Raw genomic sequence first — 21,040 nt, 5'->3', positions numbered from 1 at the left:
TTTATAAATAAATGTTTCTGACTTGGTAGGCGTTTTTTTGTACGTTTTCAATAGCAGTACAATAGTATCGTACAACAACAAGCAGCTTGCAGCGTGACCATCCACTTGCAGTTACCCACTTCGCAATAAGCCTTTCTACATGAGCTCAATAGTATGCATTAAGTATGTGATTTTTGTCACTGTTTTTCTCCTGCTTTTCTAAGCTTCATTGATTACGCGTTCAATCAATCGCATAATATGTTACACGATTATAAGTGATGGGTAAATGTGAGTAATCGAGGAATTGTTAGGAAAATGGATTGGTTATCAATGCACTAACAGCAACAAACAATAACATTCTCCTTTTTCTTAAAACGAAAAGCTATATAGTAAAATTTTGTCTATGTTAAACAATGGCTTTGGCTTCGTGTCATACAAGCACTTTTTTGCGATCAGGTTTCATTTCCAATAAAGCAATAGTTTTCTTATTTGTTGTTGTTTTTTGAAATGAATTCAGTGAAACCTCGGTTAATGACCACCCCGTTATCCCAACCACTTCAACACGGCACGGAATATCTTCTATTGCAATGTATAACATTCTGTTTTGCCAAGGCGGCCACTCCTGTATCCAGACCGAGACCACAATAACCTTGGCACGAAGCAACTGATTGAACCCTGCCTAACATGATCATTAATCCATTATTACAGAAAAATTCACAAACTTTTTAACTTGCAATTGTTAAATCATTACTAATTAATGGCAGCTGAGCATCTAGGACTGTCTTTTAGCGATGGCTGCCACTATTTTACCAGAAAAAATCGTGCATTCAAAGCTGTTTTTTACAGTTTCTTATTAACTTTAAATTTTATAACTTAATAACCTAAACTTGCCTAAGTCTACCTTTTAATTTAAATCTAATTCCAAGAAACCCATAAATAGCTAAAATAAAGAATTTTCTAACTATGTGTTGCGAGAAGTCAACCATTTTTTATTAATTACACTGGTCAACAAAAATTTTGTTGCATTTCTACCAACACTTGTTCTTACCTATTTTGGGGCCGCTGAATCCGAATCTGACCTTAGTTTTTTTCTGCAAGGTCTAGATTTTTTGCAAATTGAGATTTTTAATTTTATCCTTACTAAATTCTAATTTTCTGAAAAATTACATGATTTGTCAAATGACGTTCTTGCTTATAGTCGAATAACCAACCTCAAAACAAAAATAAGTTCCCAGAAATCATTGTGTTACCACTAGAAATTGTATTTCCAGACAATTAGGCACCAAATGTTTGAAAAAATGTAACAAAGAACATTTTTGCTGGTAAAATACATGTAATAAGCGAGTTTTTTTTTTGCAAAATGACATTGAAAAGAATGATGGTAACCCACAGTATTAACTCAAAGCTATCGATGAAAAGATGTAAAAAATTCAATTACTCTACAACCCCGGAAAAAATATCCTCTTATAACTTCTGCGTTTGTGCGCTTTTTGAGGACAGTCACGTTTGATGCCCCAACAATAATCCGCCATCACATGTCGATCCCACCGACCTTGGTAGCGTTCTTCCACTGTCATGAGATCCTGGTGGAAATGCTCTCCCTGTTCATCACTGACAGCTCCAAGGTTTTCAGGGAATTTGTCCAGGTGGCTGTACAGGAAATGTACTTTTATGCTCATGTTGCATCCTAAATCACGAAACCCTGAGAGCATCTTGGATACAAGTGTTTCATAGTTTGGAGCCTTTCTGTTGCCAAGGAAGTTCTTTATAACATCTACAAAAGATAGCCATGCAGCTTTCTCCTTGACATTCATTTTCTGAATGAAGTTTTTGTCACGAATAAGTGTACGTATCTGTGGTCCATCAAACACTCCTGCTTTAATTTTATCATATGACAAAGCAGGGAAAGTATGAAGAAGATGACGAAAGGATTCATTGTCAGGATTTAGAACTTTAACAAACTGTTTCATGAGACCTAGTTTGATGTGCAGGGGCGGAAAAACAATTTTGTCTCTGCTTACGATTGGGTTGTGTGTTACATTAGGCATGCCAGCTTGAAATGTTTCACGTAAGGGCCACTCCTTCTGTGTCCAATGTTTTTCACGTGCTCTGCTGTCCCACATGCATAGATAACATGGAAATTTAGTGTATCCTTTTTGCTGACCTAGCAGAAAACTAACCATTTTGAGGTCAACACAAATGATCCAGTTGTGCTCATGATATCTGAGCAAATCCATAACAATTCTGATGTCATCATGTCGTTCCTTCAAGACAGTGGAGTGACCAACTGGAGCAGCTTCATAAACATTTCCATTGTGTAAAAGGACACACTTGAGGCTGCGCTTGGAACTTTCCAAAGACAATCGCCATTCTCCTGGATCATACGAGGAGATACCCAATTGTCCGAGAAGACCAGGTATATCGTTGCAGTGTACCAGCTTATTTTCCTCTGAAAAATAGGGAAGAAAGAGTTCTTCTCTTTTTCGAAAAAAGGATACCTTTACAGATTGATCTAGAACCTGTTTTTCCTTGTTGAGTCTGGAGGCTAAGAGCTCAGCTGCTTGCTTGGGCAAATCTAAATCACGTACTAAGTCATTCAGTTCTGATTGATTAAACTGCTGAACAGCTACTCTCATTTCACCAGAAGACTGTTCAGATTCTGTATCTGTTCTTTTATACTCCATTTCCATAACCTCTTCCCTTTCCGATTCAGTTTCCTCATCTTCAGAAAATGTAAAACCACTAAAGACTGGAGGAGGGAATCTATCAGAGTGCGCAACAGGTCGTATAGCTGATGGTATACTTGGATAAGAAAGCATTTGTCGGCTCTTCCTGCCAACACCTTTTATATTTACCATGCAAAAGTAGCAGTCAGTCGTGTGATCTTGGGGTTCACGCCACACCATTGGAATGCCAAAAGGCAGACTCTTCCGCTTTCCTTTTGTCCAGTCTCTAAGCATTTCTTCGCAGTTATGGCACAAAATATGTGGAGACCATTTCTTATCTTGATCACCAAGATGGATGCCAAAGTAAGCTCTGTAGGCACGCTTCACAAACGATGTTATATTTCGTCTTTGACGAGAAAACGTGTACACACCACAGATATAACAAAATGAATCAGGTTTATTTTTGCATTTACGTCTACTAGAAGAAGCCATGACCAAATCTGAAAAATATATGTGCTTAACTGTGGAACAGAGGTTTACCACATACAACCAAAAAAAATAAAAAACCATGGTTCTAATTAAGGCTACCTGCAGACGAGTGCAAAATAGAGTTTATAGTCTATCCTACAGCATCTATCCGCAATACCTCACTATTATCAAAATGTCTAACTTCTTTAAACGCCCTTAAATAGCAGTAGGCAACTTAAAAGAGCTGAAAGCTTCTATCTGAAATGTACCATAATGTACGTTGTCTGTATGTACCATACAGACATCGCAAACTAAATATGCGCCAGAAACGAAAAAATTTAAATTGTCGATTGCATGAAAACTACAGCATGCATAAAGAAACTGATTGCAGATTTGAAATCAGCATCCCAAAATTGTGTAGAATCAGTTAAAAAATCTCATGCAACAAAAAAAAAAAATTTTGTTGACCAGTGTTATGATTTGGATAGTGGCAATTACGACGTCACAATGTAAAAAAACATGCGTGACAACTGGTGTTTTATTCAAGTATGGATGTAATTTGGGTTGAATATTATTTTGTTACAAGGTTGGTAGTTGCAGAGTGCATATTTTTTCAGCATAGGGGCATTTTAGGTTACAGTACAGTGACAAATCATGATAAAGCTATTGTGTCCTTATCACAAATAATGATACCAGATCAGACTAGCGCCAACCAACAGCCTTGACCGAGGTTTAGCCTTATACTTATCTTCATCAGTATAAATGCATTAACTGTAAATTAGGTTGGAGCCAACTAACTCAGGATTCTCATGTGACAAGACCTAAGTACATTTGAACTACCTCTGCTGTATTCATTCATTCACTTAAAAAATATTATTTTCCAGAAAAACGAAGTGCATGATTTAAAGCAATTGAGCACAGCATTTCAGGATCAATTGCTTTGTTCCGCAGATATGCTTGTGAACACAAAAGGGTCTTTATTATCTGCGCATGATGTTGAGGTATGCACTGATGTTTATCTTTGAATATTATTTTTATTCCACGCTCTAAACATTTTGTTAGTTTCAACAGAAATTAGTTTTTATTTATTTCTTTACTTTTTTGACTGAAATATGTGACTAGTGTCGTGTAAGTTACAAAATTGAAGAAATTGCTTTTAAGCTTCTGCATTTTTAATCTTAGTCAAATTACCGTTGGCTGTTTTTTTGCAGTTTTGGAACTACTTATGCGATATAAAATGGCACAATGACCACTTCACTGAAAAATGGGTCAAGAAATGTCAGCATGCAATGGCAGCTACTATTCCCCTGGTAATTTAATTACATATTGTTGATTGATTTGGTAAGTTTTGGCAATGGTTTATTGTTATCATAGTGGTCTATCAATAACCGTGACCTAAAGTTTTGTGTGTTGTAACTCCGACTTATTTTATACCAGCTGCAGTTATTTTTAGTACAACTTTTGTGAATTTCCTATGTTTTTCATCTTTACTGTTGCTTTTTTGCAACATTGCAAAGAACTTTTGCCATATCATTTTCTTTCAGCATTACTGGAGAACACTGCAGTTAATAAACTGCAGGTCAACAAAACAATATAAATAATTCCTAAATACAAGTTTTACAAATTTTTTGCTTGCCAACTGGCAAAGCCTAATGTTTATTAATGCTTTGTTTTTATCTGACTTGTTGATATTGTGATCTTGGCATGCTTTTTTCTAAACGTTGGTGTTTTTAGAAATTTAAAAGGAAAGCAAAGGCAATGTTGGAGTTTTATGCAGAAGCATTTGAGATGATGAAGCCAAATCCCCTGGTTTCAGAGTGTTTTACTGATGTTGTTACAGCATATGTGGAAGTTAGTTTGGAAGTAAGTACTGAAGTAAAACTTTTGTTCAAACTTTTTTCAGAAAATTAGTTTGCCTAAAAGTATTGCAATGAATGTATATTGACATATATATTTTGGTGAATAGACATTGAATGAGACTGTTCGCAATGTGTTACCGGGATCATCTGTCCTTAAAGTTTGTAAGAGAATCTTCAAAAAACAGTGGACAGATTTTCAACAAAAAGTTCACACAAGGACTCAAGAAGAAAATTTTCTTGAATTTTTATTAAGCTGGCATCCTCTTCCGATGTTTTTCCAGATTCTAAGTATGTTAATTTCATAGCTTATTGTTAACTTTCATTCTTGGTAGTTGTAACACCAAATGTACATCATTCTTCAGTCTTCAGTTGGCACCATGTAACAACATATGAATAATCCTGCTGTACAAAATGGAGCTCTTCAATAATTAATTCGCATTTTACAGCAAATACCATTGATTAGTTTAATGAATTGCATTAACTTTGTGCATATGATTGTTATTGCATGATTGAGATTATTTGCATTGGGTAATAAAGTAAGGATTGTTGAGTTTATCTTAGCTTTTTACTCTAATTTTTCAAAATCAGAAGTAATAGTAGTTCAAGCTATTCAAACAAAATTTTGATGGGATTTATTATATTTTATTTTATTAATAGGCAGAGCTGAATATGATGGACACATGACACATTCAGGTGTTAAAATTCTTCATGAAATGGAAAACTGCTTGCTCACCATAGCACAGAAACTGATATCAGGAAAGATCACAGTAGCCAAGTTACAAAAACTACGAGAAGTTGAGAAGCCATTTTGGGATTGTTATGAGGCAATGCTTCAGGTATTGATCTTTGTTGTTAATACAGCTAATTGAAACAGTTTGACCTGCATAATATTATTTTATATATTTTCAGTGTTTATTAAATGTTGTAATTTTTTGTTCAAAAAACTTCCATGCTGCGGTACATTTTTCTGTGTCACGTTCGAAACAGAAGATATTTGTTACAATCCGTGTTTGAAAATAAGCTCACAATTGCATGATAAGCGAATGTATGTAGTACAAAATAAATTAATTATTTTTATCACTAGTAACATTTAATGATGTGTTTAATGTTTCAGAATCAGGATGGTTCTACTTCTGTGGATCAAGTATTAACTCAAGAAGTGTACAGTAGTTTTTTGCATCAGAGACTTGCTGAATTCAATGCATTTCGAGAAACTAAAACGTATCTTACCTTTCTTATGAATCGCTTTGCATCTGCACTTGAAAAAAGTATTTTACTATAGTTGTAAACAAACTTCTTTAAGATAAAGGTGTTATGTCACTGTAAAATGTGAGAACGTTGATTTTATGCACATTTAATCTTATAGTGCCCTGTTATTTCTTTATACAAATTGATTTTAATTTAATTTAACATTTTTGTTTTAGAAAACATTAAACTGGACGACAGTCAGGGTTTAAGGGATAAACTGTCCAATGATATTCTCCAAGTCCCACTAATTGATCTTGTACGCTGTAAAGGATTTAGGCATGGTAAATGTTTCAACATCACTCATGACCATGATGTCGTATATTTCCCTCTTAATGACGAAGAAAAGTTATTGCTGCAGCAAATTGTATATACTAAGGTAACAGCAATCAATACTGTGCTAATTCTAATTCTCATTAAATTAGAGCAAAATTAGTACATCAATCTACACTTTTCCATTTTCTACTATTCTTGCTGTGGCTCTGCAATAACTGCAAGATCTTTGAATTATTTTGAAAGAAGACACAAATTTTCTGAAAGTAGGATAAAAATCTATATGCAAATTTGTTGTTTCAGGCACTTGGAACTGGGTTTATTCTTAGGAAAATGAAACAAGAAGCTTTGAAATTAGACAAGGAAGTGTTAACAACACAGGACATCATTATAGATGTTTGGAAAGCTGCAATCGCTCAAACGTCAGAGTTTGTACAGGCCATGGATGATGGTGAGTATGTTGGTTGTTGGCGTTTTGGTTGTTGATCCTTGCATTAGTATTTGTCCTGAATTACCCACTTGAAAGAGTATGGAAATAGATGGAATCAGTTGTTAGTGATTCTTGATGTTTTGATAAACATAAGTGCAAAACGGAAGTAAACTTTTCTATCATATTTGTAATATTTTCACTGAAGAAACACTATTATTTTCAGGAACAATGGACCTTAAAAATATCACTGATGGGTTTGGTCATCTGAAAAATGCAACAGATAAGATTGCAAATCAAATAAAGACCTTGTATGAAGTGCAAGGGCGAGTTGTGCAAAATTTTGACAAAAGAAGGTTACCAAAACGCTTGTACCAAATACAAAAATTCTTTGAATTAAGAAGCAAACTAGATATTGCAGAAGTGCTTGACAAAATAAGGGAAAAGCTGGAGTTGAATGGAAATTTTAAAGAGCTGAAGTTACCTTTGGTACAAATTGTTTTAAACATTAAACGTGCATGATTAGCCAAAATTCTTACAGGATACAGCAATTTTAGCAATTGAAATAACTTTCACTTTTAAGGCGATTATAGGTATATTTATATTCAACATTTGTATGAAATATTTTAATGAAAATCAAATTACTCAGGTTGCAGAAGTTTTGTATTTTTTTCAATTTTGTGCAGTTTTTAACTGATGCTTTCTATTCTAAAGGAAATTTCTCATGAATTAGAAGGGAAATCACTTAACTCCATTGATATGAAATTGTCATCCCATGTTGTGGATATATTTCAACACATTTCTGAGGACCAGGCAAAAACTTTAAAACAATTTATTGAATGCGAGAAACTTATCGATTGGATTAGACAAAATATTACAAGTAAGTGTCCAAAGTTATGAAAACTTTTTATTAATGTAATCTTTGGGACATTATTATGGCATTGCATTGCTTTAAGTTCAGCTCTTTTTTGGCAACTGAAATCGTTTGACCATCTCAGTTTTTGTCTTTAGTAGCCTCAAGTAGAGTGGAATATTGGTTTACAAGTCATGAGCATCAAAATGATGAAACTATTTTAATTTCACATTCAGTTTTTCTGTTACAAAATATACCTTTTTTTTCATGCAATCAAGACCTAGTGATGTGACCACAACCCTTTGTTATTTAGTCACATAAGGTACACTATGAAATCATTATACAAGTGTGGCGATACAGATCACCTTACAGTCACGATTGCTCTATTTAACTTCGGCAAAAACAACAAAGCTCATTGTTGTCAAGTTGAAAGCATAATAAACATTGCGCTGTTCATTGTTGTATCAAAAATTGTAGTGCACTTCTATAATATACGTGTCTGTCTGAATTGCAGACAATAGCATCTGGCCTGAAGTATTGGAATCAGTTTTTGTATGCCTTAAATGTGATCACTTGCCCAAGTTTTCCACTGCATTAGAAATCCATTACATTGTCTTCATTACATTTTAATTGAGGTATTCCTTCTCAGGTGTTGCCGAAGTTAAAGTCCTCAGTGATCTTGCAATGATATCAGCTGGTGAAAGACCAATGGATGTGGCTAGAGTCTCTTGCTTTCTAAGTGCTTTCATGGGGTTTGCCCCTCTGCTTTTCGATTTGCCAAAAACTGCCGGTTTTCAAGAATTACTTGCCACATGTAAGGTTATTTGGATGAATGTGGAGAGAAACCATTCATTTCTTCTAAACTGGGTAAGGAAGACGTATATTTTGCCCTGCAGAAAATTGTATGTCAAATGATGATTTTTAAGGGACATCACAACTTTCTGCGATATACATTTTGTTAAATGCTATCAGAAATATTCTTTTTATGCAACTTTACAAAGTCCTAATCTTAGAGCATTATTTGAATAAGTTTTACATCAACAAACCGTAAAACTTAACAATGACTAAAATTAGCAGTAGTATTCAGTTGGCATTTACATGTTATCTTTTATTATTTTGTCTTTTGCTAATTTTCTATGCATTTTGTCATTATTCCTTTTAAGGAGGAAACCAGTAAATACCTGGAATGGTTGAATTACGTTAAAGACTTTCATGGTTCTGTTGAGGAAGCATCGTTAACAAGAGCTCAGCAAATTAATGAAAGAAGAGTTTATACCATTGGTGGGAGGGATCGGGATTAGGTTTCAATGTGAAAACTGAAGACACTGTGGATAAGTTTGCTGGCATTCCAATGCGCCATTTAGTGTACAGGGTCATTTCCCTTCCACCAAGCATGCAGCCGCTAGTTTGGGATTTTGGTCAACTTAATGATGTAACAGAAGCCATTTACATAAGACAAATGGTCTTCAAAATGCAGAGAGATATTGATACTAATGACGAATGCCCTAATTTACCAGAAGGAATCATTGAACTCATCACAGAAGCATTATCATTTTCTCAGAAGTACATGCGACAGAGAGAAGATATTTGTAGTTTTGTCAGCTTGAGGGATGTTGAACGTACCATTCAAAGCTTTAAGTGGTTTCATCATCAATTAAAGCATCTTAACCCAAGAATACAGTTTGAAAGAAATGAATCTGGTGTTAACAATTGTGACATTTCTTATTCACTACGATCCTTAATTCAAGCATTAGGTATGTGCTATCATGCAACGCTTTCTGAGAGAAATGAATATCGGGAACAGCTTGCTGAGGTTATTGCAACTTCTCAAAGATTACAAATCACTGGAAATGACATCTTAAACGATATCATTGCATGTCAGAAAGTTTTCATAAATGCAGTGGAATTGGAAAAAGATATTGCAAAGAATGAAGCCTTAAGGGAAAATGTGTTTATGATTGTCGTCTGTGCTGAAATGCGCATTCCACTTTTCCTAGTTGGAAAACCCGGCAGCTCAAAATCTCTTGCCAAAACTGTGGTTACAGATGCTATGCAGGGTCGAAACTCAAGAAATGAACTGTTTCAGAATCTGAAGCAGATACAAGTTTTATCTTTTCAATGCAGTGCAGTTTCTGATGCTGTTGGCATAGAAGCTGTATTTGGACAGTGTGCTCAACTGCAGAAAAAGCAAGACCGAACTAAGTTTGTTGCGGTTGTGGTTTTGGATGAAATAGGTCTTGCAGAAGATTCACCAAAAATGCCTCTGAAAGTTCTTCATCCGTTGCTGGAAACTGCATCTCTTCGTGATAGCAGCTTTAATGTAGAACCACATTCTAAAGTAGGATTTGTTGGAATTTCAAACTGGGCTTTGGATCCTGCTAAAATGAATCGAGGAATTTTTGTTACTCGTGGTGAGCCGTCAAAAAGTGATCTGCATAAAACAGCAGAAGCTATATTCAAGTCGAATGAAAACATAATCCATCAAGTTAGTGGGGTTATCAAAGCGGCTACGGACGCATACTTGGAGATATACCAGAATCAAGAGAACGAATTTTTTGGATTGAGAGATTATTATGGCCTACTTAAGATGATACATGCTGTTGCGTCAGAGAAGCAAGATTTGGAATTCAGTGACGTTGCCACAGCAATTGTACGAAACTTCAGTGGTTCTACTGAACAAGTGTTTAAGGTATTTGAAGCACATTTCATGAATGTATTCTCAAATGTAGGAAGGATATACATCTCTGTAACTAAACTGATTCACAGCAACCTGTGTCTTGAACTGGAAAGTCGGTTCATGTTGTTGCTGACAAAACAGTATTCTGCTGTCAGTCTTCTGCCTACAGTGATGAAAGGAGCTGATTATCAAGTTATTTTTGGTTCCAGTTTCCCACATGACAATGATTACACTCAGATGTGTAAAAACATCAATCGTGTGAAAGTTTGCATGGAGTCTGGTCGTACTGTAGTCTTGCTAAATCTGCGAGATCTATACGAGTCGCTGTATGATGCTTTAAATCAGCATTACGTCACATTTGCCGGACAAAGGTATGTTGATCTTGGTCTTGGAGGACACCGAGTGAAGTGCAGAATTGCACAAAAATTCCGTCTCATTGTGATTGAAGAAAAAGAAACAGTGTACAACGAGTTTCCAATTCCACTCATAAATAGACTGGAAAAGTATGTTTTTGATGTGGGAAGTGTCCTGCCACCAAATCAGGTATCAGCTGCTAATCATCTGAAGAAATGGTTGAAACAATTTTCAAAGATTAAAATACCAAAGTACCCCAACAAGTACTTCAGAGAAAATGATGCATTTGCTGGTTATACAGATGAAACTGCCGCATCTACACTGCTATCACTCCACAAGTCTGTGTTAAATGATATGGAACCAGCAAAAAGGTTACTGATACAGACTGCCTCTCTTGATGCAGTCTGCCGGCTCCCAAACTCAGATTTACTGGACGAGGCTGAGATGTTGAAGCAAGTATATATGGAGGAACAGGAACATGATACCTTATGGAGGATGTTGCGACAACAGTTAGAACAAATAGAGCAGCTGTCTGTATTAGAAGTCGTAACCTACTCACAAATTTTGAATGAAAGAGATCGTCAGCAATTAGAGAAACTTTTAGGTTTGAACAAAAATCGAATTATGCTTGTCACTCTTCAACAGTTTAAAACGGAGCAAGAATATTCGCAGAGACTTGACGATTTTTTTCAACATGCTAGCACAATCACAAAAGAAACAGAGAACTTTTCTTCCAACGACTCTCTGATATTACTTCTTCAATGCCCTCAAGCCCATCTCAATGGACATTTAATAGCATGTGCAAAATACTCGGCCATGAACAAAGTGAAGGAGTTTAGACGTGAAAATCCTGGTATGTCATGCAAGATGATTGTGGCATTCTTGCTAACTGTGGAACGGCATGCGATGACCAAAACATCATCAACGTCTTTTACAAGCTTTCACAGTCAGCACTGTCAGTCACTGTATGTTGATGAAGTTAAACCAGGCAAACAATGCATTGCTCCTGTAACGAAATTATGGAATATCACTGTGGCTGAGCTTGTGAAAAGTAGCATTCATTTCAGAAATGCTAATGAGGATGCTAATTTGGATGTAATTAAGCTCTTGTCTGAAAGCATTCCTGATGCAATGGCTAAATTAAGAGACCAGAGCAACATGCAGGGACGAAACCGAGTGCGCATTTTGAATAACTTACTTTTTCCAAAGAAAGAAAATGATTTATCTCATATCTTCTGTGATGTAACTTTGCGACTAATTCACCAGCTGTTGCAAGATCGTGAGAGAAAATTAACTGAACATTCCAATTGGATTTTAGAAGAAGCATGTTCAATACAGTCATTGCAAGAAGGTGGTTCATTTAGAAACATCCTCTGGCTTCGATTACGAAAGCTTTGTGCTCTGGCTTTAGCAAAAGTTGTTTGCACGGCTGATGTTGATGATAATCTTGACATTATTTCAAACATAGAGAAAGATAATCACAACTTCATTGATCTATGGTTTAAATTGCTGATGTCCCAAGACGTTTGTGACCACCAGTGGCTTGATTCAGCTCACGGTTCTGACTTAATTGTGCAGAGGCAGAAAGGATTTTCATGCAGATTCCCTTTTGTACGAGCGTTGTACAAAATTTTTTGCCAACAATGGTCCTTTGTAGTTGAGCGAAATTTGGAAAACAAAAAGCTTGCATTTATACAGAAGATTAAAAAATTGCCTGTAAATGGTTTGCTGGAAGATGCTTGCGAGCAAAATGGCATGTTTGCTATTAATGCATTTGCAACTGACTTGGCTTATCTGGAGTATAAATCCCAGACCAATGAAGTAGAATCTGGAGCTGAATGTGAAGTAATAAAAGATGCAGTGATTGGAATTTTCAAAGAAAGAAAAAGAACAGCCCACCTTGAGTGCAATGCACTTATACAATTATTCTTGACATTTATGGAAATCAAACCATTCATTGGTCAGTTTGCACAAATTATTGCTGCATGTCCTCCCATTCTTACTGATAGACAAAATTGGAATAAACTTCAGGAAAAGTCAACTGAATTTATCGTTCATCAACTCGCCTTTACCGCTGTGGTTAAGAAGCTGCATACCGAAGCCGCAAAGAATATTGGTTCCGTGGAGAGCTGTATGGTTTGGGAACTTCTGGTTGCTAAGACGAAGCCTGTGGCAGAAAAGCTGATAAATACATGCAACAATGAACTTCAGCAGATGTGGAAACGAATTCTGTTTGTTGAGATTTTTTTAGACCAACTGATTCCTGCTACTGCTGATGCTAAGAAGATTCAACATTATCTTACAGTTCTAGCACCTCTGGCACGAAGGCTGTGGAGTGGTGCAAGTAGGTTGAAAGACCTTTCGAATCTTCAGTTTCTCAACATAGTTACCAATGTCTTGCAAGGTTGTACAGGTGATATCCGACTTGCCATACTTTGTCAATGGGGTGACGTGCGTTGCAGGTCATGCAAACCAAATAAACTTTCTCAACCAGTAAAACTTCCATGTGGTCACTATTTGTGTTTAAAATGCATACCAGTTGAACAATCAGAAAGGAGTTGCCCGACTTGCCGGGAGAAAGTTGAAAACCCTCAGGCATTGAAACCAGCTGAGCTTACAAAGTTGCAAGAAGAAGAATTAGAAAGATTTAAAGCAGCATGTACCAGCTTTTTTCTTGAATATCTTTCTACTCTATGCTTCCCTGAAGTTCAAGGAAATGATAAAAAACAACCTCCAGATCAAAAAATAACTTTTGCCTTGGAAAGACTTGTGATATGTGAAAACAACACCAGAATGATGTCTCCATTGTTGAGTAATTTTGATACCAATCCCACTGCTAGGTCATACATCCTTCAGTTGCTGTTGCGTTGTGACAAGGAACTTGTGCGGAATCACTTGGATCATCATTTCAGGGCCATGGAATCTGTTGTACAAAAGAAGGACATACTTATGGGTATATACATACAATGCTTGCAAGATGTCATGCAAAACTTTGCAATTTCTCACGATGAAGATGAATTGATTAATGTTGAGCATGCAGCTGCTGTGCTACATGAATGTACTATGGAGTCAGAAATGGAGGAGAAATTTACACAAATCGATCACCTGGATTTCTGTGCCAAACTAGTGCATATTTCTAAAGTCTTTGTGACATGCATTGTAGCTTTGGACAACACACAACAACAGCTACATGCCAATTCCAATCAGATGTTAGCTTACACAAAAAGCGTTTGCAACCTTTGCAAAGACTCACGCTATTTAATTGTAAAGCAATACATCATAAAGAACTTATGTCGTCGATATGGAATGGATGCTTTTAAGATAATGTTAAATAAGCCCACCTATAGAAGCTTGATTCCAGAAAACCTTTTACCAAATCCAAATGCTACGGAAAGAAATTACTACCTTGAATCCGATCTCTTGGTGTTATCTGGTGAAAGTTATGTGAAGGCAAAAGCTTATTTACTTGATGTGATGCAAAAGGATGATCTTCCTCAACTCTTTGGGAGACTGACTCATGAAATGCAAAAGTCACCCAACAGCAACTTTCAAGTGTTACTTGCCTTGTCTGTCTGGGCTGCTTATGCTGGACCAGGAAAGAACTTGCAACAGGAAGTTTTTTGTCAAATGACAGGACCTTATCAAGAGACCCCTACATTTTTTAGAAATATTGCACAAAGGGCCGTAAATGCTTTTGAGTTAGTTGGCGTTTCAGCTAATTTGAATTACAAGCTTAATGAGTTTGTTTTGTTGGTTGGAGCTACTCTTCTATGCAAGGATCGGGGACTACTGAATGATTTGGCTAGTCTTGTGAAAGAACCAGATGAATGCAGACGGTTGTTTCTTCCCACAATGCCAGCATCTGACTACTTTGCTATCCGCCATGTTATTGTTGGTACAGGCAATCCAAGATTACATTTATGTCCAAATGGCCATCCTTATTTTATCGGTGAGTGCACTCGCCCAGTGGAAGCATCAAGATGCTCTGAGTGTGGTGCCCAAATCGGAGGCGAACGACACCGACTTTTCCAAGGGAATAACCCAGGAGATATTACTGAAGAATCTCAAGCAGGTTATCGACTCAGACCAGCTGAGCAGCAAAAACCTGTTGTCCCGCAGCGAAAGCTTACCAAGCTGTCAGTGTGCGCTTTGAGGGCCTGCCTCCATTCAGCCATGCTACTTGGTACAAGGAAAGGGGATGCGATAGGAAGGTAGTCTGTTTAACCTGCAAAGGGCTAAAAACGTCTTTCTTCAAAATTTCTTGTTTAACTTCGCTTACTAAACAAATAATACGCTGCCGTTTATTTAGGTTGGTCAATGTTCAAGGAAGTCAGCAAGATGTTAACACATTTCTGCTGAGGCAGATTCATAAGGATTTCAAAGACCTCTCAACATGCTTGGGAAGAAGTGTCGACGACACTTTTATCATAATGCATCAAATTTTACATAGGATGAGACTAACAAATGTACATGTTTTACTTACGCAGTTTGTTAATATATCTTTGTCATATAACCATTTGTTGTCAAATTTACAAGTAAACTAAAAGAAGCAGCTTTCAATCTAAAAACATTACTTGTTTATTACAGGTAGCAAATTACAATCAAAATTGCAATTTTCAAACCATGGCCGGAAGAAACACGTGGGAAGAGGAGTTCCAACGGCAGTATTTGTCACTCATATTCAGAGACACTGACACAGTCCTAAACGAAGCTCAAGGATTTTTGGTCAGAGCTGGAAAGCTAGTTGAAAAACCACTGCAACGGTACTTTGTGCGCAAGCTGTCAGTATAATATAAGCGCATAATGGCGTTGAAGCCATACGAATAATAGCGTTTTAAATATCTTTCCAATTCCGTTTTAGTCTTGTATATGAACTTAAACGAGATGATGATATTCCTGATGGATTGGTCAAGTGGGATACATCGTGCTTGTGGAAATACCGGATTAATGTGGATATGCAGCATCTGAGGCAACGATTAGAAGCTGTTGATGCAGCAGTTGGAGGTAATTCGGATTTCAGAGAAGCATTAACTAAAACGCTTGATAACGGTGTTTCTGTGTTACACACTCTAGGTGATTCTCATGCCAGTAATAAAGATGAACTAGATAGAGTGAAGTTTACGTTGCAGTGCGTTCGATTCATTTTTTCATAACATTATATTTGCAGGCAAAGGTGCAATGTTGAAAAAAATCCTTGGTGTACAAAATTTGGAGTTGCTCCGATCTTTGCATGCTATCCTGTCATTGCAGTCTACAATGATAGCAAGGTCAGTGTTCATATAAACTGCTGTTGTGTAATGGCTTTTAGTTGTTTTAAGTTTTGAGAACAAGCCTTCATCAACATCCCTTGTAAATGTATTACTGTAAAATGAGTATAGTTAATACCGTAATCTTCTTCAGATATCGCCAGAAGATTGATATGGCTGATGCTGATGAAACAACCATTCAAGATTATTTAGAAGAACAAAACTATGTTTCTGAAAATGAATTCAGAACTTACATTAAAGTCTGGAACAAAGTATGAAATTGCTATTAACGTTGTTGAAATTTCATGTTCTTTTAACACTTTTGAGTTATACACATGTAAGCATGCATTACAGTGCACTACGTAATACACCTAATCATACTTGCATTTTTCTTTGTATCTTGTGCATAGGTGCGGCAGGTTTTGCAACAGATAGATCGTTACAGAACTTTGCAGCACTTCTTCGATGAAGCAATGAACTTGGAAAGTCCCATCTCAATGTGCCTTCCTAGCAAACGAGGCAGAGGACGGTGTGCAATGATCATGGTTGAGTTTTTAGCCAACAAGCAAAATGATCTATTGCAGGAATGCAGAGATATTATGATTCCTCATCCTACGTATGTCTTATCCTAGTCTTTTGCATTTTTGTTTTTTGTGATAAAACGAATTGCTTTAAGTTTCCCCTTCATTGGTATTTGTTAGATTCCCCACTGTGGCCGTGGCACAACTGACAATCAATGACTTCATTTGTATCAACGAGGATCGTGATTTGATGCCTTTGGTGTTGGCAAATTCTCAGTACGAAACCATGACTTCAGAATCCGGATCCAAACATACAATTTCCTACAATTTAGGTCTCCTAGAGAAAAAGGTGTGGATTACAATTTGCATATAGTCTAAGAAAGGACCAGAAATTTGGATTTTAATAGGGTTGTTCAACCTTTTCCAACCATTGCACAATTTGACTATGAAAAATTTAACACTTAACTGCAGATTACTCTAGGCCAAAACCTCCCACATGTAAAGTCACTTTTTGCTACTTTATTAACGATTTGTTGCTGAACAGAGGAAAAGTGAAAGCTGAAAGTTGGCAGTAAATTTTAAATTAATATGAACTTTTTCAACTATCTAGACAAACATACCTTGCAAAACAATGCCACTGTCACTTTAAAAAAACGAAGTTTTCCTTTGATTTTCTGTTAAATTTTTACAAAATCTTTCCTGAACAATTTATCTTTTGTGCAACTATTAGGTGATGGAAAAGTTTATTTTAAGAAAAGCCATCATCAAAACAGAGGTATGTATTCTACTTATTTTTCATTTACAGTGGAAGCATTTACAGTTAATTAAATTTTAAACATTATAATAGCTCAAATAACTTTGCCGGTTTCGGAAAAATGCCTATTTAGTAAATTTCCAACTTCACTTAACTCAAACTTTCGATCGCTTGAAGTAAATTAATTGGTCTCTTCGACTTCGAGTTAACCTGTTTCCACTGTATGACCAAATAAGAAGTTAGAAAAATAGAGGAAAGAACCTTAAAAACGTTTTCATATTGATGTAAAACTTTGGTGGGGGTAATGGTTTAAGACGAGCTTTTTTTTTCAGACCATTCCCTTGATGTTGTATCCACAAGATATGGGTCTGAGGCAAGATTTTCAGACAGTTCAAACTACTGTTGAGCAGGTAAATTGTTATAATTTTATTTACCTAGCAACAACAGCCTACTCAATCAGTCATTATGCATTTTCATATGTACAATGGGCAATAAAGCAACAGCTATGTCCACTCAAGGAATGCTGCTTTTCCAAGTTGCACTGCTTTTGTCTGTTTAGCTCTGCCTCGTATAATTTTGGCGGAGACGCGTTTATGATAGCACATTACATCGTTTCAATACGTAGTTTTAGACGTTTTTACTGCCTGCCAACAACCTACTACTAACAAATAACAAACTGTTTTTGTAGATTGCGCTGCCTGTAAGAATGTGTCAGGACATAGATACTAAAGCTGAAAGCTCCATGACGGCTAATGTCTGTGAAGTGGTTAGAACTGTCACACTCATCATACAGTTTCTGGCCAAGGTAATATTCTAGATAGATCTATATCTACTGCAATCAATCAAGTTCACCCTTTTGGAGTGCTAGGTTCTGGTTTATTCTGTTTATTGGTATGGATATGATAAGGCCTGAGAACTTTTTACGCACAACCTTCCTCATGATAGATATGTAATGTTAGATCAAGCTTCATAACAACTTTGCCTAAATTCGACCAGATGACAATTGCCGTGTGATGGCAAGCTAGCTTCTTGGCAGATAGTCATGTAATATGATAACTTTTGGTTGTACTTTATAGCTTGGTGGAGAACCAGATAAGACGATTTGTGATTATGCTGAGAATGACCTTCTTCTACCTACCGATGAAACCGAAATGATTCCACGATCTGCTCAGATTCGTCATTGTTTGGCTCTCTATGAGAGATTGTCGTGGCATAGAGCGAGGAAATTGGCTTTAAACGGACAGAATTCTTTTGAAAATGTGGTTGATTTTGGTGAGCATCCAATGGCCACTTTTTACGTATATTGGATAATATTTAAATTTGCTTAGTTGTTAGCTCTTTGCCATTTCCATAGTTGTTAGATTTATGATTACCTAACATGTTACCAGAACACTTGACAGTCTTAACTTGTTTGTTACTGCGAGGTAAATTTATGCAGGTTTTCACGGGCATATTCTGCGTCCCAAATTTGTTCTAAAAATGTATCACGCAATTACTGCTGCTTATAACTGAACTTAATTAAAATTATTGTTCTAGCTGCAACTATCTCGTAGCAAAAGATTTTTGCAAATACTCAATATAATTATGTCGATGCACGTTTGGTTTAATTTCTGCGTTGCTGGTATGCACTACACAATATTACTTTTTACTAAAATGGCAAGTGTGAAATGCTACATACCCCAACGGACTGATACAAAATACCTTTAATTATTTTGTAGTTGAAGACATTGCAGAAGAAAGTTCTGTAGAAATGCTTCGCCGAGAATTATCACAAATGAACGTCAGCCGCTTGCAGTTAGAATTGAACTCACTTCTTATGGTTGGGCCTGAGATGAATGCTGAATGGGGGTAATGGAATATTTTATTTTGTAAAAGCTTTAACTTTGTAAACTTTTACCCAAAATAGACAGAAATATGTCTCACCACAGTAGGCAGTTTTATTTGACATGTGGTATAAACTATTCTAGATTGTCAATGGTTTTACAAAATTACTTGGACGGAAAGCATGACGGAGACAATTCTTGGTGCGATAGAATTCCGGACGATATTCTCTTCAAACATTCTGTACATGTTTTTAACATATCAATGGAGTTTGGCTTATCTGGCTAATGACATTTTTATGCTTTTTAACGCCTAATGGCCAAAGTTTTTTACATAACTTTTGCGCATCGATTGTGCAATATTTTTAACCAGTAATTTACCATGTGGGATTTTTTTTGATTTTGAAATTTCTTCATTTTTGTGCCTTAGTTGTATTGATCAATCTAGTAACAGTTACGTGTGATCATTGTGGCTAATTGCTAAAGTTGTGTTTTCATGAATGGTGTATGGATGTAAAAATGTGCGCATCACATATGTTGCCATAAGTATTGTTTCTGTTTTATTGTGCATGTTACATATTAGCATTCCTACTATTTCTAATCTTTTATTTTATTTTTGTGTTGATAATGACTATTTCCTAATCATTGTGCAGTATTTTTCGACAACGATGAGTTGTTTAAATTAACAACCAGCTTTTACGCTTATTATTGAGTTGTCTGATTGTTTATGCTCGTGGACATTCCACGAATGAGCTGTACATTTTTCAGAAATTGTTACTGACTGAAGCTTATGATTTTGTTAGTAAAATTAAAAGATCTTGCTTTCAAATCCAGTATTTTTAATTTAATCTCTTCGCTCTGCGTTATTCAAAAGCAATGGTGGGTGCGACATTACGCGAATTTTAATATAATAATCGTTAATTTCGTATCGCTTGAATATTGTGATTTCCATAAAAATGTTGGACGTTCTAGGTCATGCTTTAAAAAAATCTGTTAAACCAATCACAGGTCAGGATGGTCAATGTTGTTTTTAGTCTGGAAATCACTCAAGTGAAAAGCGCGTTAAAATTTTCAGGTTGTATGCATAAAATAGGCTAAATAGTGCTACAAAAATGATGAAATATGACTTTTTGGTCCAAAGCTTTAATCTTGAGTTTAGTGTGCAATTGCAGGAGTTCGAGATTTGGAATTTTATTGGAATTTTGTGAAGTAATAGCCGTGCTAATGGCAGCGTCAAAACCAACAAAATTTAAAAGCCAAATGCGGCCATTGGATAAGATGAAATCCTATATAACAAGTGAGATTACCAGGTTAATAGCCAAATACCAACCGGTTTTGGAGAGATGGTTGTCAGCTGTACAGATTTTCCATTCCAACGAAAAAGGTTTCGATGTGATTGTTTCTCCGCATATAGGTCAAGCAGGTTGTTAAAGATAGGCGGTTAGGTTAGGAAAATGGTTACGTAGAAAGTTGATTTCAGCTTTTTAAGGTTTTGTTTGAGTTAGATTTAGATTAAAAGATGGATTTAAGTTAAGTTTACGTTATAAAACTTAAGTTAGGTTAACAACAAGAAACTGTAAAAATAGCTTCGAACGCACGATTTTTTCCGTTGAAATGGCGTCAGCCTTAAGGTTTACTCCACGATATGCAACTTATTATACTTGAATAAAGGTAAATAACAAAACGTAACACCAAACGACAAGCGTATTTCCCATCGGACGTCATTAGGTTAAGAAATTCGGTTTCAAAGAAGGGACAGTAATAGAAACCCTTCTTTTCTAACAATATGTTATTATAATTTCCAATATTTCTTTTTAAAACCGTCACAATTTATTTCATAAGATTATAGTACAGGTAAAAAATATGACAATTTATTTGAAAAGAATATTTTTAGCGAT

At 36.0% G+C, this 21,040-nt stretch overlaps 2 protein-coding genes across 5 annotated transcripts in view; both read left to right on the top strand.

Annotated features, from left to right (window-relative positions):
* LOC143463549 (uncharacterized) overlaps nt 1-9,071 on the top strand; it is a 28,487-nt gene extending 19,416 nt beyond the window's left edge. For all 4 annotated transcript variants that reach the window (XM_076962070.1, XM_076962069.1, XM_076962068.1 and 1 more), the window contains 12 exons: nt 3,998-4,114; nt 4,325-4,423; nt 4,848-4,976; nt 5,080-5,260; nt 5,630-5,808; nt 6,087-6,240; nt 6,397-6,596; nt 6,794-6,941; nt 7,144-7,406; nt 7,632-7,797; nt 8,420-8,637; nt 8,934-9,071. In XM_076962070.1, coding sequence (XP_076818185.1) covers nt 3,998-4,114; nt 4,325-4,423; nt 4,848-4,976; nt 5,080-5,260; nt 5,630-5,808; nt 6,087-6,240; nt 6,397-6,596; nt 6,794-6,941; nt 7,144-7,406; nt 7,632-7,797; nt 8,420-8,637; nt 8,934-9,071 — 1,992 coding nt within the window. The remainder of the gene's footprint in view (nt 1-3,997; nt 4,115-4,324; nt 4,424-4,847; nt 4,977-5,079; nt 5,261-5,629; nt 5,809-6,086; nt 6,241-6,396; nt 6,597-6,793; nt 6,942-7,143; nt 7,407-7,631; nt 7,798-8,419; nt 8,638-8,933) is intronic.
* A 50-nt stretch (nt 9,072-9,121) lies between these two features.
* On the top strand, nt 9,122-19,971 carry LOC143463548 (E3 ubiquitin-protein ligase rnf213-alpha-like). The gene is made up of 14 exons (XM_076962067.1): nt 9,122-15,012; nt 15,111-15,267; nt 15,389-15,564; nt 15,663-15,805; nt 15,969-16,068; nt 16,202-16,319; nt 16,458-16,663; nt 16,749-16,917; nt 17,299-17,343; nt 17,655-17,732; nt 18,011-18,127; nt 18,399-18,594; nt 19,041-19,170; nt 19,290-19,971. The coding sequence occupies exons 1-14, from the start codon at nt 9,122-9,124 to the stop codon at nt 19,429-19,431; spliced, it is 7,668 nt and encodes a 2,555-aa protein (XP_076818182.1). The 3' UTR covers nt 19,432-19,971.
* The last annotated feature ends 1,069 nt before the right edge of the window (nt 19,972-21,040 follow it).

The sequence above is a fragment of the Clavelina lepadiformis genome, chromosome 6, assembly GCF_947623445.1.
Source record: "Clavelina lepadiformis chromosome 6, kaClaLepa1.1, whole genome shotgun sequence".
NCBI classification, from domain to species: Eukaryota; Metazoa; Chordata; class Ascidiacea; order Aplousobranchia; family Clavelinidae; genus Clavelina; species Clavelina lepadiformis.
This window is presented reverse-complemented; position numbering and strand designations above follow the sequence as displayed.

Coding starts and splice junctions, on each gene's coding strand:
- LOC143463548 (XM_076962067.1), top strand. CDS start 9,122: ATGCGCCATTTAGTGTACAGGGTCATTTCCCTTCCACCAAGCATGCAG. Junction 18,128..18,398: donor TCATACAGTTTCTGGCCAAG/GTAATATTCTAG, acceptor TGTACTTTATAG/CTTGGTGGAGAACCAGATAA. Junction 19,171..19,289: donor GAGATGAATGCTGAATGGGG/GTAATGGAATAT, acceptor AAACTATTCTAG/ATTGTCAATGGTTTTACAAA.